Source organism: Trematomus bernacchii, unplaced genomic scaffold, assembly GCF_902827165.1.
Source record: "Trematomus bernacchii unplaced genomic scaffold, fTreBer1.1, whole genome shotgun sequence".
Taxonomy (NCBI): Eukaryota; Metazoa; Chordata; class Actinopteri; order Perciformes; family Nototheniidae; genus Trematomus; species Trematomus bernacchii.
Genome location: NW_022987608.1, coordinates 7361771 through 7389673, shown reverse-complemented (window position 1 = coordinate 7389673; position 27903 = coordinate 7361771). Strand labels below are relative to the sequence as shown.

General features: G+C 42.7%; 2 protein-coding genes across 2 annotated transcripts; one reads left to right on the top strand and one right to left on the bottom strand.

Moving 5' to 3' along the window:
- Nucleotides 1-1378: 1378 nt before the first annotated feature.
- Nucleotides 1379-26323, bottom strand: LOC117483209. The gene is made up of 5 exons (XM_034131434.1): nt 26105-26323; nt 5478-6336; nt 2336-5113; nt 2152-2214; nt 1379-1994 (listed from the first exon to the last, which is right to left on the bottom strand). Exons 2-5 carry the CDS (start codon nt 6286-6288, stop codon nt 1969-1971), a joined length of 3678 nt encoding a protein of 1225 aa, XP_033987325.1. The 5' UTR covers nt 6289-6336; nt 26105-26323; the 3' UTR covers nt 1379-1968.
- LOC117483109 lies at nt 11861-16178 on the top strand. Its single transcript, XM_034131270.1, has 6 exons — nt 11861-12207; nt 12308-12384; nt 13249-13712; nt 13831-13838; nt 13952-14444; nt 14566-16178. Exons 1-6 carry the CDS (start codon nt 11861-11863, stop codon nt 15403-15405), a joined length of 2229 nt encoding a protein of 742 aa, XP_033987161.1. The 3' UTR covers nt 15406-16178.
- Nucleotides 26324-27903: the final 1580 nt, after the last annotated feature.

Here is a 27903-nt window from a genome sequence, read left to right as displayed (position 1 = left end):
GCTCGGGAGAGTCGCAAGGCAGGGCGGGATATTCAAACCTAGTCCTCCATTCTGTCTACTGACAAAGAGGGACACATGTGTTTCTTTCTTTTAATGCTATAACAAAAACGGATCTTTAACTCTGCAGCTATCCAAGTTTTCGACGTCAGCCAGTTTTACGTCCATAATGCTTTGTTTATAGGGATGTTGGAGAATACAATGATTATGCATTAAAGGTCCCATGTCATGCTTTTCCGGTTATTACCCGTCCCCTTGTGTGTTATGATGGTTTTTATGCATGTAAACGGTCTGCAAAGTCACAAACCCTTAAAGTACACCCTGTAGCGATTAAAACTCTAACACAGAAAATACCTGTCTGTCTATGCTGCCCCAGAACGCCATTGGAGATTTCTCTTTTTGGGTACAGTGAAGTGCCCATACCCAAATGGACCAATCCGTGGAGCCGTTAACCTAACTGCTCCGCGGACGTAACGTGGACTTCCTCACACACACACTCAATCACTCAGCCGATTTCTCCTCCCTGAGACGACGGGACGCGACGAGGCTGTGAGTCGGTGTGTGAGCACACACAAACTCCCAGCCAGGCTGCGGGTGTGTGTGTGTTCGGGCTGGGTTTCGCTGTCTCGCAGACGGCCACTGGGCTCATAGGGAGGGGGGGGGCAGGAGCTCCAACAAGCCGTTTAGGACAGAGTGAATACACATACTATACAGAGATGCTGTATGAGAAACCAATGTGATTTGGGAAAATTGCACAATATAAATCTATTTTAGTATACCTCAACAATGGAATTATGATCAGTAGAAATGGCCGTGACATGGGACCTTTAAATTTGTCTGTGTCATTAGCAGGCTGGAACTGCTACCTCCGCGACCCGACCACGGATAAGCGGGAGAAGATGGATGGATAGATTAGCAGGCTTTGGCCAGGGGCGTAGTAGCATTTCCAAATTGGGGCCCCAGTCATAGTCAGGTAGACTACATTCAAACAATTGTGTGTATATTTGATTAGGTCGATATAATCTATAAATATGTATAAACGAAGATGAAAAATCCTAAATGTTCGTGTCACCACAATGTTGATACTATGAAAACAGTGATATCCAGGTTAGGGCTGCTTTGAAATCATAAATGTCCTTTCTAATCATTCAATTTAGGTCTTTTTAGATAATGTTTAAAAGGCATAATTTATGTATTTTATCATTTTAATTTGCCTATAGGTTTTCTGGTAGGTTTAAGAGCTAAAAAAACTTCTGAAAATGTACTAAACAGCAAACAAGTGACCCATTATTTCATACCTACCTACCTTTATTTAAGGTAAAATGTAGGAGCATTTTTAAATTATGCATTTGATATGATGCTTATTAACTCTATAGTCATCTTAATTCATGCCTGACTTTTATTAAAAATAGTCTTAATATTTCAACATTGGCAGACAAAAACAATTATACAGCTGATTCATCAACATGTAACCATGTTTATAAATAAGTTGCAACATAGCTTCTCTCTGCTGCCCCTCATCATATGGTTCAACGGCACCGGTGCTGTTTGTGCAGTATATAAAACATTGTCTCCCTCTAGTGTCGAAATAGAAGTACTGCAAGACAAATTGAGAAATGTATTCATTTAAGATTTTGGATACAGTAACGTTTAAAAAAAAAATAGAAAAATACAAGCTCGCCCATAGGAATAGTGTTAACATAAGTGGGTTTTCAAAGTACAAAAAATATATATGTGTAAAATAATATAAAATAGCTTTAGGAAGCCAGTAACAATAATGTCTGACAACAAGCAAACAAATGTATATACAGTTCCCACATAGACAAGCTCAAAATACAGAAAATGAATAGATGGTATCCAGAACTGCTGCTTCACGAATCAGCCACCTGTCCTTTAGGGAGTGAGACAAACTTGATTTGCATTGGTAGTCACTGCCATCCTTTTTCTCACTAGCGGGGTCTTGAATGAGATCTACAGCTTTTTCTTCCTGCTTAAACCTAAAATGAAAAATTGCAGGTACAAAAGAAAAAAAAAGAGTTACACCGGTACTGCAGAAACCAGAAACCCAAAGGAAATTGCATTGTGCATTGGTTGGCTGTAAGACAATTGTTGTTACTCAGAGCAAACCATGTTAGAATTTTGTTTAGGTAATACCTTGTATTGGCTTTGTCACTGTTGGCTTCTCTGACCATTTGTAACCTTCACAATCGTAGTTACCTATAGTAGGAATAATGATTAGGAACACACATTCTTATTAGACACATACAAAATACATTTCACTACTATCAGACTCTTTTAAAGACAATCAAAAAAAAATGTGCACTTCAAAAGAACACACCTTGTTCCTTTGGGGTATCCCGGATCCTAGCCTTTGTCAACTGTACTGCATCAAACTTGGTCCTTTTCATTAGGGGGGTTGCAGACTTGGAGTTTTGCCTCTGTATGGGTGCCCTGTTATGTCGACTAGGCAATGTCCCGGTTGTCACGTCATCCTCCATTCCCAGGGTGGATTTTGTCTCTTTTAGTTTCTTATTCAGCTCGTTTCCGATTGGGATAAAGACCTCCATTTCTTTTGTCAACCGTTTCCTTGCTGATGTTTCCATGGTTGCAGAAGTTGGTGAAGGGCATTTTGTGGGATTGACAGGATGGTTCATCGTTGACCTGTTGCCACAAGAGACAGAGCACCGTAGTTTTGACGTAGACAAACTTTGTCTGGGAGTATATATGCTCTGTTTGGATGCAGGATGATTAGAGGAGGCCGGTGTTTCTCCAGATGGAGTTAAATCTCTTGAGCCTGCTGAGCTTCGTCTGGCTTTAGAAGGTTTTTTCCTGACAGAGGTGGATGTGCATTTCTGGCCCGGTAAGGAATGTTGTCTTGAAAATATTGTGGGTTTTTTAACATTGGCCTGAACGTTATGCTTTGTTGTATGTGGTCCATCGTTTGCACGTTTTGGTTTGGGCAAATCCAATGTATTTTTATCGACAGAGTCAGTCTTTTTACTGGATGCTGTGGAGGTCTTTGGAGTGCCATCTTTAACCTGTCGGTCGTTGTTAGATTCTTTAAAGAGTTTATGATGTCGATTAGGCTTTTCAACAACTGAGCGAGGAATGACAGATTTTGAACCTGAAGTTGAGTTGGCCTTCTTGTTCAAAGACTGGGGCTTCTTCACTTTTGGATCCTTGGATGACAGACTGTTCTTTTTTGACTTTTCATTAGCAGCGCCACAAAGACTGTCCACAGTTTCATCATCACTTTCCTCTGATTCTGATGAGACTATTCTTTTAAATTTTACCCTACGTTTGTGGCAATGTATTTTATTAATCACATCAGAATCAGAATCAGAATCATGTCTGTTTGTCTTCTGTGGTGCATCATGAAGCATTGACTGGTTCAGTGACTGCGATAGGTCTGGAGAAGACTGTCTGGCTTCTCGACGAATGTCTTTAGCAGATCCATTACCACTTTTCACAGTTAAAGGGGACTGTCTTTTCTGTTCAACACATCGGCGATCGCCGTCATCCGACCCTGAACAGATGAATGTATTCCCGCTTGGTTCTTTGTTTTGGTCATCGTCCTCTGTGTCAGAATCAATGACTATTACACTCTCGGTGGAGCCACCCAGCTGCCCATTCATTTCTTCACTGTGCAACAGGTCAGAGCATGCATTCTGCATCCCTTCTTCGAACGGTGCATCATGGCATTTAGATTGGCGTATTGGCGAGTCTGCAGATATCCGTCGTTTTTTTGTAGAGTTTTCTTCTGAAGTTTCACATCGACTGCCTACAGTTTTGGATAAATGTGTCTTTGGTCGATTACATGTGGAACTGTCGCTGTCCTCTGAGCTGGAAGTGAAAAGTTTCTTCCTTTTTGGCTTCTTTTGGTAGTTTTGTTCAACATCATCTTCAGAGTCAGATTGAATTATTATTATGTCGTTGTTATTTGAAATATTCTGCCCATTGGTTGGGGCTTTAGAGCAATCTTCCTCTTCAGTCGTTGATGTACATATTTGCATACAGCCAGACCCCTCCAAACTCCTGGTATGACCTTGTTGCACATTTGTAACTTCATTGGCTTTGCCCTCAGGCACAGAAGCGTCTGTCTTTTTTCCGAACAAACTCCTGGATAGTGGTAAACATTTGTTATCTGACTCTAATGGGTAATCACAACTGTCGTCAGTTTTACAGCTGTCTGAAGACACTCTCCTGTTATGAGGTGTATGACCTTCTTCCTCAGAGTCCATTATAAGTTCAACCAATTCCATCTGTATTTTCTTAGAATTCACAGCTTGTAAAAAGCTTTCAATTGTGTCAAACTCTTTCATTGCTAGTAATGGTTTTGGAGATGGATAGTGGTTTGGATTTGGATCACACTGTCTTTCTTGGTCTTCTGTTTCTCCACCATCTAGCCCATCTTTTTCTTGGCTCTCTTGATCTTGATGTTCAAATTTAACGTCGGAAATAGTTAGAGGTATGAATAACATATCATCATCCTCATCATCATCATCCTCATAATCACCCTCATAATCATCAGTAACATCATCTTTCAATCCAGCGCCTTCATTTTCAAATGATGACTGCTTATCGTTGGGATCTGGTGTAGTTGAAGAGGTCTCTGCAGTCATATCATCAATGTGGGGACTTTCATCTTTCATAATGTCTTCAGAAGCAGTAGGAAAGTAAAATTCCTTATTCTCTGTGTCAGTTTGTAAGCGCGTAGAACCTGCATCCTTTCTTGGACCTTCATAACTTGTTTGGCTGCTATGCCCTTCACTTTGGTTTGTAGGAATTGACCATACATTATGAATTGTAAGTGTATCAACAGGTGAATATAGCGTGGTGCACTGTTGATTTTCAATGAGTGATGCTTGTCCAAAAGTTTTGTTTTCAGATAGCACTGAAGTTACACCAGGCAGTTGGCTTTTGTCTCCAAAATATGTTTTAATATTTAACGAAAAGGACTTCTGTTCTTCTGACGGGCTACCGTTGAAAATCAAACTGGATTGCTTCTCAGTCATTTCTTCACAGGTCATTTCAGGCACTGCTGCGGCTACCACTGGCCTCCCATCTTTTTCCCTTGTGCAAGTGGCAGGAACTTTCTTCATTTTTCGTGGATGTTCTGTGGATGCAAAGAGATGAACATTATCTTTATTCCCATTCCAATATTGTCGCAGTATGACCTTCTCCAGCTCTGCAATGTTCTCTAAATTCTCCAGACAAGCAATGAGCTCCTTCAATGAGTGTTCATGCCATCCTGTAAATACATTTCATACCATCTGCAATGAAAACTTTTATAATAATTGCTACCAACATTTTTTTTATATCCACAGCCATCTGAATAAACAAGTTTGTTATTGCCGTGTGCGGGTATATATATGTCCAAGGGTTTTCTTTTACTGACAAATGTAAATATATCGATGAACTCTTCTCAACAGATTCTTTAGGAGCATGTTTTGAGTTTTCGACAGCAGGGAATAGTGTACCTTTTGAATGTTTCTCTGACGCAGATGCAGAGCAATCGTCGATCCCTTTAGACTTGGGCAGTAACACAGCAAATGATTTGCTGTCCTTTGAACTGTCCTCTTCAAGTGCTGGTCCAACTGCTGCAGTGCACTCCTCATTTACAGCATTGCTGAGAGTTTGCCTCCCCATGTATTTTCTGTCAGAGGCAGAGGTTTTGGGGAGATGGGAAAAACAGTCAACCTTTGGTGAGATGGGGTCAGACTGCAGTGGAGAGTCCCTGTTGCACAGCTTTTTGGAAGGTACATATTTTGTTAAAGACCCAAAATATCTGACGCGTTTTGCAACAAAGTCAAGTATTTCGTCATCTGTAGGTGGTTCCAATTCTCCAACTGGCAAGACTTTCTCTCTGCTTAGAGAGCGAGAGCAGACCTGCTGCTGATAGGAAGTGTTATAAACAGATTTAGAGACACGTGTTGATGAAAAAAGATGACCATTTCCGTCTCGGCTTATTTGGTTGCGACTGCCCTGAGAATAACATGCACTATCCCCAGGTATAGGGGGCTGGAATCCACAGTCAAGTATGCTTGACTGTGACTTTGGATGGCAGTGGAGTCCCTTAAAATGTTGTTTGGAATGTGCATAGCCTTGCTGCAACTGAGCTGGGCCAGGAAGTTGAATGGCTACCATGTTGTTTTTTATTCCATTTTCAGGGGGAACCACTGATACAGGTGTTCCTTTAATGTCATGAGGGGACAGGAGAGTGCCAACGTAACTAGAGTGTTGAAACTTAGAACAGTCCCCTCCTCGGATGTAGTGATATCCAGATCTCATTGCATGTAGAGAAGTCTTTCAAGTGAGAACTTCAGTCACCTCTGAGGTCTAGGAAACAAAAGAAAGGAAAATTAATGGTTGACATTCACAACAATATAAACTTTTACCACTGAGGAAACCTAACAAACCAACCCCTCTCTTAGGAGTTCCTGAACCCAAATGTTGGCCTTGCCTAGGATGTGGGTCCGGATACGTTCAAAAGGGAATAAATGCAACAGCTGGCGTTGAATTGATAACGCAGGACACACATTTACTTAGGTATTATAGGCAAGTGTGTTTAAGTATATGGAGAGTTTGCTGCCTTGATATGTCTTCATAATTCTAAACTACATATTGTATGCTCAATATTGGGGAGTATAAATGTTTTACACATTTGTCAGTGATGCAACATCATATAAGGTTTCCCTTCAAGTAGTGTCATGGATCCAAATCCTTAAACACTAAAGACATTAAGACATAACAAAAATAGACACGTCTGTGTCAGGGTTTCCGCTAGGATTTTTTCTTGCCGGTCAAATGTCCGGAAATAATTTATTTTACCGGACAAATTTGAAACTTACCGGTCATGTTTCAATAATAATAAGAATTGTGTAGCAGAGTTTCCGTTGGCAGGTAATTACCGGACTATGCCGGATATGCTGATGTTTAAAACTCAGTTAATGGGAGTCATTTTTATATTGCTTCAGTTTATAAATCGTAACAGATCGAAAAGTTCAGATTCATTTTTCAATAAATGATGCGCTTCCACAAACAACAAACAACATAATTATTACATTCAAACAAACAACTTATAGTAGATGAAGTACATTATTCAAAAGTTTACATTAACTTTGGATAATAACACGGGAGAAACGGATCCTCTTTTCCTCTCTCCCTCCCTCTCTCCTGACAGATGATCGGCGGCAAATCGATCGGAGCATCCCTAATTATTACCAGACATTCTGAAGTTACCGGTTTTAATACATTACATAAAAACCGGTAATTACCGGCTAACGGAAACCATGGTCTGTGAATTGTTTGCGCCGGCTGTTTCTCCTCCAAAACGGCTCTTCATGTTACCACAGTTTACCACGGATCCTCAGTTTGGCGCTCGCAGTTCACGTCTAGCACCCCCCCGAGTCCAAATCGCGCACGTTTGGACGCCCTCGGCTCGAGTTCAGGGCGTTCCGAGCTGAATAAGGCAAGCTCAAATGACGGCAAGACGCCCCCCCCTGGCGGAAACGCTGTTTGTCGGTGAAGCCTTCCTAAATGTGTGTGTGTACCAAATTCTTAAATACTGGTAGCAACTAGGGATGCTCCAATCAGGGTTTTTGGGGCCGATCACCGGAATCAGCCGATACCGATCAAAGGGTGGGTGGGGGCTATGGGGATCTTCCATTTAAAGTGTTGTATTGTGAATTGTGTAGCAGAGTTTCCGTTAGCCGGTAATTACCGGACTATGACCGGTAATATATGCTGATGTTTAAAACTCAGTTAATGGGGCTCATTTTTATATTGCTTCAGTTTATAATTGTAAACGGATCGAAAGGTCAGATTAATTTTTCAATAAATGCACAAACAACATAATTATTACATTCAATTGAAGTACATTATTCAAGTTTACATTTAGCGCTTTCACACCGGAGTACTTTTCCCCCCGAACTAGGCCAATAGGGGGGGGGGAGATTTGGTTTCACACCAAAAAGGATCTGGGCCTAGTCCCTAGTTCGCGCAAACCTTTTCACCCCCAGATCGTCCCTGAGGAAATGGTTCGTGGGTGTGTCGTAGGGCTGCATGATATATCGTGTCGTGACGATAATCGCAATATTCACGATTCTTTTTTTTAGGACTTGCGATATTAAGTAGGCAAATTAACTCAAACACGTCATGTTACAATTATTTTGCTGCTTGCTACAAAAGGAAAACTTGCGCGGCTCTCATGTCAGGCGTACTTGAGTGAGTGACATGCAGGCTCTGCATGCACAGCAAACCACCAATCACAATCAAATCTCCAAAGCAAACGGACCCGGTGATTAAAGGTAAAAACACTGAATAAAGTAGTTTCATGTGTTTCTCCAGGACAGTTCGGCGCTGCTAACCGAGCTAGCTCAGCTTGTTGCTCTGATAACTTAAGATCCAGATGCCCGCAACTGCTAAGCTAGCAATTTGGAGGACCAGGAAGAACCAGATGCTAGGGCAGGGCTGGACAGATGTTGTTCAGAGTGTGAAGGGTTTGGTGGCTGTTCGGCTAAAAGCAGAACATGCCTTTAACAGTGTGACCAACAACCTGCCTGCTTTCAGGACTCTTTGGGGAGTCAATCACGTTCTATGTACGGCAAGGGAAGATGGTACACTGGAGCTGAATTAAAAAAAAAATAGTTTTTTTATGTGTGAGCTTTGATATGAATATTAAAAAAAAAAAAAAAAAGTGTCATGAATGTGATGAATTTGTAAGTTTTTATTTGAAATGACTTAAATAAAGGTTTTATTAAAAGTCAAAAGTCTCTCTCTCTCTCTCATCAATATAGATGTTTTTATTTTAAAGAAATATCCCAGTTGCATTTTCAGAAATCACAAATCCAATAAATCACAAATCCATCGAAATGAATAAAAAATCAATTAAAGCTGCAAGCAGCGTTGAGCGGGTCTTCGACACTCCGCAGGCTGTTGTCCGCACATCGACGACAGGCAGATGTCTTGAGGACTCGGCCGTTGGCAAACGTGGGAAGTTTCAGGCCGATCGGACAATGTATTTAGGAGTTACAGCAGTATCATAAACATTGTGTTGGATGGCGAGTGATCTGTCGCCATGGCAAAGGAATTTGATGACACCCCATAATACGCCTAGATGTGTTGAGGGCTGCATCGTTATCAAACCTGTGAAGTTTTGGGCCGTTTGGAGCATGTTAACTGGAGTTATGAGAAAACCGTGTTTCACGGCGACCATTTTGTTACCATAGCAACGACATTTGACGACATCTCAAAACTGACACATACATGTCTCGAGGGCTTGGCGGTTAGCACACATGTGAAATTTGAACACTTTTTTTACCATTTACACAGGAGTTATAGCAATATCGTGCTTAACGGTGAGGGACGCGTTGCCATGGCAACAGCTTTTGAGGAAAACTCATTATTGTCATATTGAGGTGTTGAGGGCCAGACCATTAGCCATCATCTGAAGTCTGGTGCCATTTGGATGATTTTCATAGGAGTAACGGAAACATCGGGTTTTTTGGCGAGGGATGGAAACGGCATATGGTGAGATCTCAGATTTCACGTAGAGCTGTTGAGGCATGGACCGGTGATATAAAAGTGAAGATTGGGGGACGATGGGACCGTGTCCATTTAGTCTAGTGGGTAGAAGGGGGTATCATGCACCCCCCTGAAATATACTTCTAATCAGCTTTTCTAGATTGGAAAAATTGTGTAGAAAACGATTAGCTATGTTAAAAAGTTGGCAAATTGTCCCACGTATATTTTTTTCCCAAATTAGTGTTTATTTACCCTAAAAATCGAGTTTCACTCTTTTTACACCTTTCACTATATCTCAGCCATTATTGCAGATAACTGAACAAATAAGGTATCCAGATCCATGTTTTGAGGGTCAAGGAACACAATAAAACTATTCTTAAAGTGATCACATGTGTCTGTGGCATGCTATTATGCTAATTAGTGCCGCCATTACAAGAAAATAGCATTTTAGTCTTGTACCAAGAACGGTGTATTTTGCACCGACACAGAAATATACTTATAATCAGTGTTTCCTAAGTGGAAAAAGTATGTAGAAAATGATGAGCTATGTTAAAATGTTGTCTGGATGTCCCACATGTATTTTTTATGCAAATTAGTGTCACCATTACCAAAAACGGAATTTTCACATTTTTCACTCTATCTCAGCCAATATTGCAGATAAATGAACAAATAATGTGTCTAGACCCATGTTTTGATGGTCAAAGATCACAATAAAACTATTCCCAAAGTGATCACATGTATCTGTGGCATGCTAGTATACAGCGCTGGCAGTAGTGAAAATTCCCGCCTTTTTTCCCGCCAAAAACAAACAAGTAGCTGACTTGGCTACACACACACATTCAACCTTCAAACAAACAAGGTAAGTAGCTAACTCAACTAGACTCATGTGTTTTGTATGTTTTATATAGGTTTCTAGCTTAATTGTTGTTAACACATCATTTTGCAGCCCAAAGTAGGCTACACACTAGAACATGTGTTAGTGTTATTCTGCCCTGCAGAGGCTAACTGCAGTAAAATATGGTAAACTATTAGCTAGCTAACGTTAGCTAACTAACTAACAGTGACGTGAATGAGGGATAGCTAGTGGTGTAGCTTGTTGAATAAAGCTATTAGCTAGGTAGTGCTAGGTAGCTAGCTAGCTGTACAGCTAATGTTAATTAAAAAAAAGGCAGTAATTGTAATGCAAAACTGCAGGGCAGTATTCTTAACCCGTTAAGCCCGATTGCCCCCGGTACCACAGCGTCCCAGGGCTTGTTACAATGTAACAACCTATTAACGTTGCATACCCACTTAACGGGAAGAAACTAAGCTAACAGATGATAATAACCATTTTAACCTAAACGAAACACAATTCCAACACCAAGCGTCTAAATCAGCACTTAACGAACGCTAACGCTAACGCCACATTAGGACATGACTGGCGATTTTTCTACTTCATGCTATCTGCATAAATGACATATCATATGAAAGCTGAGATTTATCAGATTCCATTGGTATAAGTCTCATCACTGTACGACAAAACTCACTGAATTAGCAGCCAGGAAAGAGGGTTTCCATCATTAAGGGGTAGTTTTCACTATAAATAGTGAAATAGGTTATAGGTTTTTTTAGGCGGAGATTAGAATATTTTTTTTTTACTATGTTTAATCTGAATTTACTCTGACACAGCAAGATCTATATTGATTCTGACACTTCTACAGCCAACTCACAGGTGTATCATTGCTTTGATACAAAATATTATTCATATACCCCTTATAGTTGTGAAGATATAATCATTCATTCTGGGCATGTCATTTTTCGAGCCTGAGGCCTGGGCTTAACAGGTTAAACTGTGGAACATGATGGCTGCTCTCAGAACATCTGTTATAATTTTCAAAAGTTCTGATTGTATAACAGATTGTCTTTAGGCGCTTTCACACCGGAGTAATTTTCCCACAATAGTTCCGATGTAGTTCCGAAAAGTTGCGTTCACACCAAAAAAAAAAGAACTATATTGGGATGCTCACACGCCGCAAAATGTGTGGTTCTGGATATGCAGAGATTCTGTTTGAGGCACAACTAGTGACAAGTGGATCCCTCAAGAAGAAGAAGAAGAAGACACACTTTATTAATCCCTTACAGGGAAATGTCTTTCCCCACTCTGTTGTGTTAACACACATTACACACACAGGGGAGGATATACATGCACAAACACAGAGGATATACATGCACACACATAACCACATGCAGATAGGAGAGGTGGCAGAGCAGAGAGGCTGCCAGGTACCCGGCGTCAAAGGTGTTTTAAGTGGAAAGGCATACGCAAAGTCCCTCTTTTGCCTCAAAACTGTGCGAATCAATGGAGAGGCTGTTGATGGAGCGGTTCATTGAGGAGGAAAGCGTCCTTATCACTGACCCTGCTGCACTTCTCAACATGACCCAGTCTTGCAATCGAGAGCACCTCGATGAAGCCCTCAAAGACCGCTCAACTCTAACGCTCATCGAGAAGTATCACGCCTATGAGGAGAAGGTGCTCAAGGGTCACCTGGGAAAGACAGCTGCCTTATGGATGTCATTTATTAACCACTGTCATCTTGTCTTCATGCTACTCCACTCCGTTAAGACCAACAACATCCAGTTGTTTCACAAATGCAATGGAGAGATGGCAAATATCTTCTTTGCATTTGATGGACACAACTACTCAAGGTTTGTGCTATTTACATGACAATTTACCAAATTTGCATTATGAGACAAGCTTTGAAAATAAATGTTTCTATGTGTAATCTGTGCCTTTCCTTATCTGCAGATATCTGACTTGGCTGGAGGTCTATCTGACAAACCTGGAGAACACACACCCAGGGGCCAAAGACCTGCTTTCTAAGGGTGCAATTGCGGTGGCCCGCTCAATGATACCGGGGGCACTTATGGCGCATTTCCACTACAGCGCGGAGCTCGCTTTAAGCGTGCCGTGTCATGCCGTGCCCGTTTTTGGTTGCGCTTCCACTAGGCCTAGTTACGGCCCGGCCCGGCCCGGCCCGGCCCGGCCCGGCCCGGCCCGGGGCCACTTTTTCACCTCTTTTCTGGCCCGACAAAATTGTGGTTCTATCGGGGCCAACAAACAGGGCTGAGTCGGGCTGAGTATGCTAAACTAGAGAGAGGAGCGCTGGCAAGGGGGCTACAACTACAACAAGATGGACATATTTGACCGTGATTTAATTGTAATACACGTTTCAAAATGATGCCGAAGTAACAACATACTGATACCGGTTAGTAAAAACCATGAATTAATGCTTTGTCAAGTCTGCAGACAGACGGCAGGCGAAAAACCTTTTAAAATGCGTGTTTTTCTAGATGGAGATTGGCTAAGCTAACGCAGTATATGCTCCGACCGTCCACACTCACAACAGCATGAAGTGAGCCGGCCCTGTTAAGGCCCAACGCGGCCAAGCCGTACCGAGCCGTATCGAGCGTGGCCGAGGCCGACCGTGTAGTGGAAATGCGCCATTAGTGCAGTCGACAAGACCATGGAGGAAACGTTCATGCGCTTTGCCAAATCATCAGGTACATTATGATTTTTACCCAGACATTGAACAGATATACAGACATTGTATCAAGATTATTATATTATATAATACAATTGTATACTGCTCTCACAAAACCACATTTTATTTGATGATTTCTGAATTAAAATGCATGTAACTTATTGTGTGGGAGCAGTAGATCACATATTTGTTTCATACTTTTAAGGTGGCTTCACTGGACTATACAGCCAGTTTGGGGCATACCAGAGGTGGTGTCAAACAACCTCCACACGGGCACAGTTTTATCAAAAGACCCTTGAGATGGTGGACCTCATCAAAGACCCAGACTGCCCAAGGGCGGGGAAACATCGGGAGCTGGAGAAGGCAGAGGTCAAAAAGGGTGAGGAGGCCATTCAGCGAACCATCGTGACAATTAGGAACTTTAGGAACCCCTTCACCATCTCAGACAAGGACAGGCTCTACTCCCTGGCTTCTGGTGCTCCTGTCCTCATGGAGGTCGAGATGGACGTGCTACAAGCAGAAACTGTGGACAAGGCTGCTAAAGCTGAGTTCATCAAACGGCTACAGAGCAGAGAGCCAGCTAGCTTCTTTGACCCAATCAAAAAGAAGAAGCTCAAGACCATGGAAGCTTGTAACAAAAAGGTCACCCTCACATCCTCACAGGGAAAGGTAATGAGATGTTCCAATACCTGAGGTCTACTGTATTATTGAAATTAATTTAATAACCTTTATTTTTTATTGTTGTGACCCCATATTTGTTAATGATACACTATCAATATCATTCCAGGTCATCCAGTATCAGGAGCAAAACAATCTTGCTTTCCTGCTCCTTGTCAAGTCACAACGTGCAGAGGACCCATTGGTCTTGGAGGAACTCATGAAATATCCCCTAATGCCTGTGCCCCTAGCCTTGGGACACCAGATGGGTTTTTCTCCAAGACTAATAAAGCGGCTCTTCTGCACTACAATCTGGAGGACACCACCCCAAAGGATCTGCCATACCCTAAGGATGCCCTGTTCATCCAGGATGGCATGGCTCTGCTCCATGTCCTCACCAACCTTCCCCCAACATGTGGGGAGATATGCCTACAAGTGCTTGATCAGATGGTGGCCAAAAAGCACTTTTTGTTCTCGACTGACAGTTACCATCCAGGATCTATCAAAGCACAGGAGAGGTTGAGACGTGGCAGTTCAGAGAAGATCATTTTGGCTGGACCAGCAACCAGGAAGCCATATGACTTCAAGATGTTTCTCACAAATGATGACAACAAAAAGCAACTCTGCCAGCTCCTGCTGCGAGTATGGAGTGATCAACAGGCAGCTTCAAGGCTGGAGAGAACAGAAATGGCAGTGCTGATCGTGGAAGGGAGAGCCCATCAACTTCTCTCCTCAAACGGCAAGGTAAATTGAAAGCCCATATTAAAAGTGATTGATGGTTAAATTATACTCTAAGTGATTATCTGTGATTTGTGTCTAGTCTCTGTCATTGTTGATCAAAGTGCAATATCCCATTGTGTATCAGGTTGAGGTACGTGAGCTCCCCACAATCTACAGCAACCAGGAAGAGACTGATACAAGGGTGGTACTCTACCTTCATCATGCTGCTGCCCTTGGGTACAAGAATGCTGTAGTCAGAACACCTGACACAGATATCTTTGTGATTCTTCTTTACCACGCTCATGCCATCAGGCTGACTATATACCTGGATACGGGGTCAGGGAAACATAGACAACTTCTCAACCTCTCTGAGCTTGCAGAATCCCTGGGAGAAGACTACTGTGCCACACTTCTTGGATTCCATGTGTTCAGCGGAGAAGACTGCACCAGTGCCTTCAAAGGGAAGGGGAAGGTGGGGCCCTTGAAAAAGCTGGAGAAGAACCCAAAGTTTCACAGGGCGTTCAGTCAACTCGGTGACAACTGGAATGTCAAGCCTGAGGTGCTGAAGCAGTTGGAGCAATTCACCTGTCTGATATATGGAGAGAGTCGTGAGTCTTCAGTGGACGTAGTCCGTGCCAAGTTGCTGCGCAAAATGGTGGGGCAGGACGATAAACTCACTGCCAAGTCTAAGGTTGACCTGGCTCGCCTTCCTCCATGCTATGATGCTCTGAAGCCGCACGTCCAACGTGTGAACCATCGCGTCGCCCTGAACAAGCGAGCTGATGAATCAATTTTAGAAAAACCAAACCCCTATGATGAGGAGCAGGGATGGATGAGGACTGATGGAGTGTTGAGACCGGTGTGGTCCTGTGGTCCTGTCCTGCCAACCTCCCTGGTTGATCTCCTGGACACGACAGAGCGTGAACAGGAAGAGGAAGAGGAAGAGGAATTTGACTCTGATGATAGCATTGAAAACGATGATTGAGTATTAATCAGATAGTGGAGAGCCAAACCTTGACTGCTTATCTGGAATGGGAAAGAGTAGTCACATCAATACTTATATTATGATGTTTGACCCTTGCTGTAGGCTAGTACAAAACAAATAAATATTGGTTAAATACACAACATCTGTCTCGACACCTTATTTGTTCACTTACTGTACTGCAATATTGGCGTCTCTTAATTTGCATAGCATGCCACAGATACATGTGATCACTTTGGGAATAGTTTTATTGTGATCTTTGACCATCAAAACATGGGTCTAGACACATTATTTGTTCATTTATCTGCAATATTGGCTGAGATAGAGTGAAAAGTGTGAAAATTCCGTTTTTGGTAATGGTGACACTAATTTGCATAAAAAATACATGTGGGACATACAGACAACATTTTAACATAGCTCATCATTTTCTACATACTTTTTCCACTTAGGAAACACTGATTATAAGTATATTTCTGTGTCGGTGCAAAATACACCGTTCTTGGTACAAGACTAAAATGCTATTTTCTTGTAATGGCGGCACTAATTAGCATAATAGCATGCCACAGACACATGTGATCACTTTAAGAATAGTTTTATTGTGTTCCTTGACCCTCAAAACATGGATCTGGATACCTTATTTGTTCAGTTATCTGCAATAATGGCTGAGATATAGTGAAAGGTGTAAAAAGAGTGAAACTCGATTTTTAGGGTAAATAAACACTAATTTGGGAAAAAAATATACGTGGGACAATTTGCCAACTTTTTAACATAGCTAATCGTTTTCTACACACTTTTTCCAATCTAGAAAAGCTGATTAGAAGTATATTTCAGGGGGGTGCATGATACCCCCTTCTACCCACCCAACTAATTGGAGTTACAGCGACACCGTGTTTTATGGCGAGGGATGCGTTGCCATGGTAACGCCATATTAAGTAACATCAAATTTGACGTAGAGCTGTTCAGGGCCGCAGTGTTAACCATCACGTGAAGTTTGGTGGCGTTCTGAGTATGTCAGTTGGCGTTATGACATCATCGTGTTCGAGGGATCGCCTAGCATCGAGTAGGGATGCCAGCGATTATTCGATTTTTCGAATATTCGTTACAGTCTCCATAATCGAAAATTATTTTTAAAATTCGATTTTATTTATATATATATATATTTGTATTATTATTTATGTTTTTCTTTTTTTTTCTGGCTTAGTTTCAACCAAAATATAGACTAATGCTAATAATAGTAATAGTATTAATAATTGTAAACTGTAAACTTGGAGGAAGCCAGCAGCGCAGGCTGCGCAGAGTGCAGACTGCTGCTGCAGCCTGCTACACACCGACCCCGCCCCCCACCTCTCTCCGTCACACGTGCGATTGATTTATTGGCGATATACAGAACAGTAAGAACAACACAACTAAAGATGAACAAAGCGGCACGTTCAAAGAAGAGTTCCTCGTGGAACTACTTCGAACTGATAAGTGCAAATTAAGTAAAATGCAAGCTCTGCGAAAAGACTTTGGTCTACCACAGCTCAACATCAACAATACGTTCGCATTTGAGTGCGAAGCATGCCAAAGAAGTGCCTACAGAGAAAGACGCAGCACAGCCGGCCATTACTAACTTCACTTCAAGGCCACGTCGTTGTGATGACAGGCGTGCAGGTGACATAACTGCACTAATCACCAATATGATAGTGTTTTCTTTTTTTTCTCTCCCGCGGGGGGAGGGAGGGGGGGGTGGCGAATAATCGATTAATATTTGCCAGGGCTGTCCGATTTTCGAATTTGATCATGGTCAGTTTCTGGCATCCCTAGCATCGAGCGAACGCGAACTTTGGCGCCAAATCACGGCTACGCCGTGCGAAAGAAAAAAACTTCCGTGATAACTTTGAATTGCCCATGTCTCGAGACGCTACCCAATGAATTTCGAGTCGTACGGATAAAGTCCCTGGGAGAAGATAGATTTCGTGCGGAGGACGAAAAACGCGATAAATCGCGTTTTTTCCAACGCCAAATTCAAAATGGCCGGCTTCCTGTACGTTATTTTATACCCCTCCAAGAGGCTTTTTGGTTTGTCTCCGCACCCTAGATATGCGTAGCGAGTTTCGTTCGTTTACGTGAAAGTTAAAGTGGGGGGAGTTTACGTTAAAAACGGAAGTGGGCGTGGCCTACTCAATTTTTGACACAAAGTTCCGAAACCAATTACACATCTCAAGTTGCACCACTTCTGACGCGCGTGCAACATTTGGTGAGTTTTCACATATGTTGCGGGGGTCAAAGGTTTATCGGTCGCTGTGCGACCGATTTCAATAGGGTCTTCACCGACCTAGGTCTCAGACCCTAATTACAGATTAACTCAGCAGTTGGCAAGAAAGCCAGCTGCCAAATGATGAGTACCAGGTCCTGCAGCCACTGCCAGACTCCATTTCCTTTCCGTCCACCAGCAAACACAATAGTCTGAAACCAGTTTACAGGTCACCCTGGACCCTTTAAAAAAAATCTTCTTAGACACAATTGTGTCTCTGCCAGTCCAATCATGATAACATGATGATGATGACACCCCATAATACGCCTAGATGTGTTGAGGGCTGCATCGTTATCAAACCTGTGAAGTTTTGGGCCGTTTGGAGCATGTTAACTGGAGTTATGAGAAAACCGTGTTTCACGGCGACCATTTGGTTACCATAGCAACGACATTTGACGACATCTCAAAACTGACACATACATGTCTCGAGGGCTTGGCGGTTAGCACACATGTGAAATTTGAACACTTTTTTTTACCATTTACACAGGAGTTATAGCAATATCGTGCTTAACGGTGAGGGATGCGTTGCCATGGCAACAGCTTTTGGGGAAAACTCACTATTGTCATATTGAGGTGTTGAGGGCCAGACCATTAGCCATCATCTGAAATCTGGTGCCGTTTGAACGATTTCCCATCGAGTTAGGACAACACCGTGATTTTTGGCGAGGGATCTGTTGCCATGGCAACGGCATATGATGACATCCCATAATTGGTGTAGAGCTGTTGAGGGCCAGACCATTAGCCATCATCTGAAGTCTGGTGCCATTTGGATGATTTTCATAGGAGTAACGGAAACATCGGGTTTTTTGGCGAGGGATGCGTTGCCATGGAAACGGCATATGGTGAGATCTCAGATTTCACGTAGAGCTGTTGAGGCATGGACCGGTGATATAAAAGTGAAGATTGGGGACGATGGGACCGTGTCCATTGGAGTTACAGCGACACCGTGTTTTATGGCGAGGGATGCGTTGCCATTGTAACGCCATATTAAGTAACATCAAATTTGACGTAGAGCTGTTCAGGGCCGCAGTGTTAACCATCACGTGAAGTTTGGTGGCGTTCTGAGTATGTCAGTTGGCATTATGACATCATCGTGTTCGAGGGATCGCCTAGCATCGAGTAGGGATGCCAGCGATTATTCGATTTTTCGAATATTCGTTACAGTCTCCATAATCGAAAATTATTTTTAAAATTCCATTTTATTTATATATATATATATTTGTATTATTATTTATGTTTTTCTTTTTTTTCCTGGCTTAGTTTCAACCAAAATATAGACTAATGCTAATAATAGTAATAGTATTAATAATTGTAAACTGTAAACTTGGAGGAAGCCAGCAGCGCAGGCTGCGCAGAGTGCAGACTGCTGCTGCAGCCTGCTACACACCGACCCCGCGCGACCGATTTCAATAGGGTCTTCACCGACCTAGGTCTCAGACCCTAATTACAGATTAACTCAGCAGTTGGCAAGAAAGCCAGCTGCCAAATGATGAGTACCAGGTCCTGCAGCCACTGCCAGACTCCATTTCCTTTCCGTCCACCAGCAAACACAATAGTCTGAAACCAGTTTACAGGTCACCCATGACCCTTTAAAAAAAATCTTCTTAGACACAATTGTGTCTCTGCCAGTCAAATCATGATAAACAGTCCTTGCTTTGGTCCAGCAGAAAAGTTCAGCCGGCTTGCGAAAAGTGTCAGAAACCTTGATACAGAATGCTTGTATAGGATTGAAAAAGTAGCATCTATATTTCTACACTGGTGAACCATATTACAAGTATTGGTATTTTTTTAACTATATTTAACCGGATGAAGGATTTTAGTCACGGACGTCTGGATCTGAAGTTATCAGAGCAACAAGCTGAGCTAGCTCGGTTAGTAGCGCCGAACTGCCCTGGAGAAACACATGAAACTACTTTATTCAGTGTTTTTACCTTTAATCACCAGGTCTGTTTGCTTTGGAGATTTGATTGTGATTGGTGGTTTGCTGTGCATGCAGAGCCTGCATGTCACTCACTCAAGTACCCCTGACATGAGAGCCGCGCAAGTTTTCCTTTTGTAGCAAGCAGCAAAATAATTGTAACATGACGTGTTTTAGTTAATTTGCCGACTTAATATCGCAAGTCCTAAACATTTTTTAATTAAAATTCAAAAAATCGCACGTCCTGCGATGTGAATATCGCGCATGCGCATATCGCGATTATCGTCACAACGCGATATATCGTGCAGACCTAGTCAGAAGTGTGATCTAATGCAGCTGTAAGGCCATGCACTGTTGAGCTCAGTATGGAAACACACAATTCTACTCCACTGCTACACAATTCTACTCTACTGCTGCAAAATGAGAACTTCAACCACTGGAGGGCAGCAACTGCTGCGGTTGCCTTTTACACTGTACTAATGGCGCAGTTCCACTGCAGCGCGGAGCTCGCTTTAAGCGTGCCGTGTCGTGCCGTCGTGCTATTATTTATAATATACTCAGATCAATAGGAGACAGAGGTGTTAAGTTATAAATCAAGGGTTTGTATTATTATTTACAGCAGGGGTGGGGAACCTTTTTCCTTTCAATTTTTTCAACATCCTCCGAGGGCCGTACAAATGATTGACCTCTGCTTAAAAATACTAAAATCACAGCCCATTCATTTCGCCTTTCTTTCATTCTGAGCAAAGAAAAAGCAACCTCTTAATCCAGATATCTTACCACGACTGGCGCATGCATTCACGTGCACGGTGTGGCATGACCACCAAAACAGAAAGATACGGACACAAGATGTGTGCAAATGTATTTAGTTTCCTAGGGGACCTAACCTCCTCTAGGGGGGTCCAGGGGCATGCTCCCCCGGGAAGATTTTTTTTTTAAATATTGAAGTTAAAAGCATCAATCTGGTGCACTTTGAGAGCAACATGAAGAGATCTATGGATACATCTTTCAACACCCATATGAAACAGAACTGTAAGCAGATTTTTCTTTTGGATATTTTACAAATCACTCCCCGTTTAAACTCTATTCTTGTTATTTTTAACAACATTTTTGTTACTGTCATATAGTATTTTATACCGGTTTTTCATTTAGTCTCTAATGTCTCATTAATAACTATAATGATCATATCAAGGTGTGCCTTAACCTCACTGAGCTGAGGTTATTTGAGCCTCTCAGGAGAGAGCTCTCTTCCACCTGGTTGTAGAAAAGCTCTTTAAATTCGTTAGCATAGCTAGCTAACCAGATGCTAATAACAACAGATCGCCACTGGGCTTACAACTAAAGACACAGCCACGCAAACACTGCGGCATGTGTACGGCTCCTTATGGGTACTGCAATATTTGAAGAGCTGGAGCGGCGTTCCGGTGCTCTTCGTCTACACTACACTCCTTTCAGACGAGACATACAAAGTGAAGACACGTTACGCTCGTGTTGTGTTCAAGGAACCTGTCCTTGGCCAGGAAAAATAGGCTCTCGCTTGTTTAATTATTTTGCGATATAGATGATTTCTTCTTTTTTGAAGAGAGAATTTGTCCGTCAGTCGGACTGACTGATCACGGAGCTCTCAGCAGAGGACAGCCGGGGACGCTCCCGCCGATATCAGAGATGTCCCTGCTATGTGTGGAAGGTAAGAGAGGACATTTAAGGGCTATGTTTGATATCTTTAAGTATCACCTGCTGGTGTTTAGCTGTTGTCCTGTGCCTTAAATCGTTTGTTTACGTCCCTCACTTCCGTTTCGCTTCTCATTTGCTAGCTGAACAGCTGATCAGAGTGGTTTCTTGGCCCGATAGCTTGTGTCCGACACCCGGCCGATTCAACATGTTGAACCGGCCGATTCAACATGTTGAATCGGCCGGGTGTCGACCGTGAAAGGCCAAATAAGGCGTGTCACGGCCGAGGGTTCGGGACACACCAAATTGACTTTGGGCGACAAGGAACGCATTGTCGCCAGACAACCGAAGACGGCCGATATCGGCCTGGTGTGTCAGGGCCTTGACCAGGCCTTGACACACCAGGCCGATATCGGCCGTCTTCGGTTGTCTGGCGACAATGCGTTCCTTGTCGCCCAAAGTCAATTTGGTGTGTCCCGAACCCTCGGCCGTGACACGCCTTATTTGGCCTTTCACGGTCGACACCCGGCCCATTCAACGTGTTGAATGGGCCATTTGTCGGACACAAGCTATTGGGCCAAGAAACCACTCTGATCAGCTGTTCAGCTAGCAAATGAGAAGCGAAACGGAAGTGAGGGACGTAAACAAACGATTTAAGAAGGCACAGGACAGCAGCTAAACCCCAGCAGGTGATACTTAAAAGACATCAAACATAGCCCTAAATGTCCTCTCTTACCTCCCACACATAGCAGGGACATCTCTGATATCGGCGGGAGCGTCCCCGGCTGTCCTCTGCTGAGAGCTCCGTGATTTGTTTGATCAAGTCCGGTTTTTATCTCATCGGTTTATTTGTCAGTATAAAGTTGCAGGATTAGTCTCAAGTACCTTTTCGCTGGAAAAGCGCCGGTTTTTCCTGTTCACACCGCAGCGGCGCCGCGTCATAGCTCCGGAATGCGGTTCACTTCCAGCTCCAAAAAATTGTCGGTCTAGAGGCAAGAGCTTCGGAGCTATGACGCGGCGTCGCTTACGTCTCTCTTACGTCGAGGCGTGCAGGAAACTAAACCCACCTCCCCTGAACATGGGTCGACTGAAGAGTCTCGTCATGCCTGCCTACAAGCAGTAGCGCTGAGCAAAGTGACTAGAAGGCAACCACACACTTATAAAAAAAACACACTTTATAAAGTCAGGCAACACTAACCAGGCTTCGTGTGATTCTGTTTATTTGTACCTTACTTTGACCATCCGTTCGCTGTTATTGATCATTGTGGAGAGCAGGCAGACGTTTTGTTTGTTATTATAGCAGCCATCGGATGGAATCAATACATGGGCTGCACAGGTTGTCATGTCCGACTATCACAAGTAGAATCATAATGAAAAATACGCCGGTAAAATGTGCCTGTAGAAACGGCTTAGCAAGTAGTCAGTTTAGCTTCGGTTGCTATGCTAACATCACCCATGTTATACCAGAGAAACTTTCATAACAGAGTAATTTGGAGGAATGGTTAGTGGCTGATGAGTCCCCAGTGAAGAAAAGAAAAAGACGAGGGACAAGAAAACAGCGGAGAAATTGCCCCGTTGCCAGCTTCAAAAAGTATGTTTCCCTGTGCCCATCTGACGCCAAAGCCTTCTACCTTCACCCACTAAAAAAGGACCAACAGCTTCTCAACGGTGAATCAGTGTGGTATTCACGTGAGCCCATGGGACATAATTTCCTTGGGCAAATGCTACCCACAATAAGCCAGGCAGCCCAGCTTTCAAAGCGCTACACAAACCATAGCTTGAGAAGCACGGCTGTACAACTGCTCTCTCAGGCTGGTCTTGGATCAAAAGAGATCATGTCTGTGACTGGGCACAGGTGCGAGAGCAGCCTGAAGAGTTACTGGGCTCCAACAATAACCGAAAGGGAGAAATGGAGCAACATCCTGTCCTCCAACCCAGGAAATAGCACCACATCGGGTCAGTGCCTTTCCATGTTGTCTGTCCTTACACACACATTAGCGGTAGAGATACAACTGTGGCAATATTGTTTCCCGTTTTTTTACATGTTGGGAATTGTGCTTTCAGATGTGTCATCTGCGAAACCCCCGCAAGGAGAGAGGATCGAGGACAGAAACGTTGATCTCAATATCCCTAAAGATTTCCCATTCACCATGTCACATTGTACTATTAATGGAAACGTTCAGGTTAATGTTAATTACAGCTAAGGCTCAAATGCTAACATGCACAGAGTTAGGCCCCGGCTCCACGAGGACAAATACGGCAAAACGCATCGGAGTAACGCAAATGCAACCGCAAAAAACCTTCCGTCCCCACGCAATATACACCGGATTGTGTCAAGCTCCACGAGACGGCTCCGTTTACATCCAAACGCTGGAAAAGCTGCAGTACATATGCCGAACCTGTACGTGGCGCTGTAACTTCCTCCACAAAAGCAGCAACTTCCTCCACAAAAGCAGCTTAGAAGAATGGTTGTCATGGCTGCACTTCTGTGTATTCTCCGCGGTGGGGGCCGACAGAACCGGGCAGAGTTTTTCGCCGGTCAGCGTGTGTTAAAGTTTAAATCTTCCGGACAAAATTATAAAAGTGCCGGTCAAAGGTCTTCATTGTTATTTATTGAGCTTTAAAACAAATGAATAACGACGATATAATGATATATAATCATCAAATACATCTCTTTTTCCTCTCTTCTGACAGCGTCAGTGTCTGTCTCATGCAGCAGCTGATCCTGTAATGAGTGACCCGACAGTAAAAATGAACATATTTATAACTAGTTTAGGTAGTTTGAGAGGTAATTAAAATAGCTAAGGGTGATGATCTGACTTGAAGTGTGTGTTTTGCTCCCGCTGCATCACAGCGGCAGGAGCTGCGTGTCTCCGTCCTGTCAGATTAGACTTCACTCGCGTTTATGTCCATATCGAGAGAAAGATAAATAATCTGAATTCAAGGAGGAGCTCCTGTAGATGTTGCACAAAGAACTGTAGCATGGTCAGTAGCGACTGGAGCACGATAGCAACCCCGCGGGGGAGAGGCAGGGAGAGGCGGGGCTATGAAAACGAATGACCGTATAGGCGACTCCACGGCCCCGTTGGACCCCCCAGAGCGCTCAGTTCCCAGATCTATCCACCTTTGGACCCGTTGTCGTTTGCGGGGTCTGTTTCTACGTTTCCCTTACGGCGTCGTGGAGCTTAGAGGGCTATACGCATGAGAAATATGCAGATTCAACCAGTTTCCGTCCTCGTGGAGCCGGGGCCTTAGTTGCTATCGAAGCAGTTCCTGCCGTTGCAACAGCCTAGTTCAAACATCAACAACGGACTATTTTTCGTAGCGGATGAATGTCATTTTAAATCAGTTACAACTATGTTTTTAATCATTAAAAACATTTTCTAAAACAATAAAAGCATTTCAATTAATATTGGGAGTCATATCATTACTTTGTTGAGAATGTGGCCATGTAATAAGCGGGATAATGTGCAGCGACGCGGTCATTATGGGTAAAAGAACACCGACAGGCAGATCAGGAGCCCGACGCGAAGCGGCTCCTGATCTGCCTGTCGGTGTTCTTTTACCCATAATGACCGCGTCGCTGCACATTATCCCTTACTTGTGTGACAGTCAGACAGTGAATACTTTAGAGCCGTGTGAGCTAACCCGGAGCTAACGGGAGAATAAACTCCCGTGGAAGAGCAGCCAGCACTGCAGCGGCCGGTAAATGCCGCTGAAACACATTAATAAACAATGAACCACGGCACTCTGGAGAAAAGTATACAGTTGGAGAAGTCGTTATTTAATTTAATCTGGCTTCGTATGATTAAAAGCAACACGATCATCGACCCGACGCAGTTCCCCCCGTTGTTGTTGTGAGCTCCGTTGGGGAGAAAATCAGGGATGTAAAGGGTGACGTCATTACGCAGCAGCGGCAGCTGGGCGGTGTGAACAGAGCGGGAGCTAAAAAGGGAAACCGGAGCTGAACCAGAAAAGCTCTAGCTAGGAGCTAGAAAGGGAAAGGCGCTGGTGTGAAAGCCGCATGAGTATTGAGGATAGGAGTCGAGGAGGGGAAATTAGAGTATTGAGAAGCCTCAAATGAGTGGACCAAAGAAAAGAAAAGTCGACAATGAGTGCCGAGTGTTTAATGAGGAGTGGACAGCTAAATATGTTTTCGCCGATCTGCTACTGGCCCGGCCCATCTGTTACATTTTAAAACTCATAGTGGCCCCAGAGCCAAAAAGTTTGCCCACCCCTGAACTAGAACCTCCACTGGGGTTTGGTATTGTTGCCGTGCTGTACCACATTTGACACTGTAATACAACTAAACCCCCTCTGGGCTACACTGTCTGCCTCTCTCAGCCTTCACTTTCACTGAGCAGTCAGAAGCCCTCATTGACTCTCTGAACTTCCTCCTTCCTCTCTCTGCCCTCATTGTACATCTGCAGATGTATGGATGAGTTTGCGAATGTGTAATTCTGTCTGCAGATTGTAGGCTACACATGTGCACCGTACGGAAGCCTTGATGACAAATGTCAACCTAAACTAGCATGAATGTAGAGATGTAAATCATTTACTGCATATTTACACACATATTGTGTTCTTGAAAGGCAAAATAATGTGTCTTCCTGCTTCGTCATTAAATGTCGTGTTTACATTTAACCGATGAATGCTTCCATGATATTCTGGCATGCGTCCATTTGTTCTGTCTCGAGTTTAACTTTTTAGTTATTGACAAAACGTTTTTGTTACATTTAAATACACGTTTAGAGAGAAATATGCAGGCCATATAAAAAAATACAAACGTCTAAGAGTCTGTGTTTAACATTACTCACCCTATTTTCGCATTTTACCGAATTTCTCAGCACTCCCGACGCTGCCTCAAAAGCGATGCGAAAGTTATTTTTCACCGCAAAAATACAAACTAATACAAACTTAAATTCTAACAAAAATAAATCACGAATCATCAAAGTCCGTGGGTCCGAATTGAAAAAGCGTGGCTGAATAGTCCTGATTTTGCAGTCCTCCTCGGTGTGGTTGAGATCTTCTTGAACATCTGGTAGTCATGGAGTGAACGAAGGAGATTTGAAGGAGGCAACCAGACAGAATATATGAAGTTCAGCGTGAGCTCTGATTGGTCACGATAAGTCAACCGACCAATCAGAGCCACACTGAACGTCCATCAACTAATGTAACTAATAAGTAAGTGGGCGGGTCCCCCTGTGTGTTTTTTCTAGAAGTTTCTTATTTTTGCAGCCTTTTACTATATATACACATTCCAAAGTACACACATCTTAACTGTCCATGTGCTTGATATTGAACATTTTACAACATGTCCTTTAGTACATAAATGAACTTTAAGAAGTGTCCACACTATGCTGCGCACTTTTCCGTTTTGCCTTTTTTGTTGTACAATAGTCTACGTTGCTTCTTGTTTACATCACACGCCAGACAGAGAAAACAGACATCAGTTCTGCTTTGTCAGGATCTATTATATGTCGTAGCTGCTATATTGTACTGCCATGTGGTAAATACTGGTATATGCTGCTCATGCTCTTTCTGCATATCAAGTATTTATTTTTGCTATGTATATAAAATGTCATGTTTTTAAATGTTATAGGCTATGTGAGGGACAACGGATGGAAATGACCACGAAGCTAAAATCCGGCATATTTACATTTGAAGCATTATTTGTTTAAAGTGTTCATCAATGTGCATTGTCCCTGTTCAAATAAACGATTAATTGAAATTAGATATCACAATTCCTGTCATAGGTTGCCCTTCCTGTTCTCAACAAACAGTCATTTTCCACATTAGTTGTGGGCTGCCAAGAAATAATGAATAATTAATAAAAATTAAAAAAAATCCCTCTCTTGCTAGTAGGCCTATTTATAATGTCTACGGCACATAGACATTCTAGAGACACTCTTTTGTAATTACGTTTTTGTGTTTTAATGTCTTGGGTTTTAAGTGCCTAAATAATCTTCGTTAAAATAAATGAAACGGTTCATCCCACACTTTGCCAAGGTTGAAAGTAATGAGAATGATGCACACTTTTCACAGGGTTTGGCAAGCTGTGCAGTGTTTTATTCACATAAATCATTCTTACTTTTCAACAGTCGAATCAGTGAGCTTCTGGTCTCTCTCATACAGACAGCAGAACAAATATTTTCCATGCTCTTGTAGAATCTGTTCTTATATATCTTCTATTTGCGTGTATATAGACTTTTCTTGCACATTTTTTTTTTAATTGTATATGTCTTATATAACTATGCATTGTTGGAGGAGCTCAGGATTTTCATTTTCATTTCCATTTCTACACTTTATCTCATGTGCATATGATATTAATATATTGAATCTTGAATCACATTATTGTCAAAATACTTAATTACAAGTAAAAGTCATGCATTCAAAATCTCAAAAGATAAAGTACAAAAGTATTGTAAAAGCAATTTTCGGTTGCTATATAATAAAGTGTTGTAAGCTGTGGGTTAATTTTTTGTTGTTGTAAAGAAGCCCCTTTTAGTTTTCTTTACATTAAGGTCATCTATACAATGATTAACACATGTGACCATCTGTGTGTTAATGCTAAACAGTGTCCTGCTGTTGTGTCCATTTGTATGTGTGTTTAGTG

Coding starts and splice junctions, on each gene's coding strand:
- LOC117483209 (XM_034131434.1), bottom strand. CDS start 6,288: ATGAGATCTGGATATCACTACATCCGAGGAGGGGACTGTTCTAAGTTT. Junction 5,114..5,477: donor GTCAGAGAAACATTCAAAAG/GTACACTATTCC, acceptor TTGCATCCACAG/AACATCCACGAAAAATGAAG. Junction 2,215..2,335: donor GGATACCCCAAAGGAACAAG/GTGTGTTCTTTT, acceptor TTCCTACTATAG/GTAACTACGATTGTGAAGGT.
- LOC117483109 (XM_034131270.1), top strand. CDS start 11,861: ATGGAGAGGCTGTTGATGGAGCGGTTCATTGAGGAGGAAAGCGTCCTT. Junction 12,208..12,307: donor GATGGACACAACTACTCAAG/GTTTGTGCTATT, acceptor CCTTATCTGCAG/ATATCTGACTTGGCTGGAGG. Junction 12,385..13,248: donor CAAAGACCTGCTTTCTAAGG/GTGCAATTGCGG, acceptor CATACTTTTAAG/GTGGCTTCACTGGACTATAC.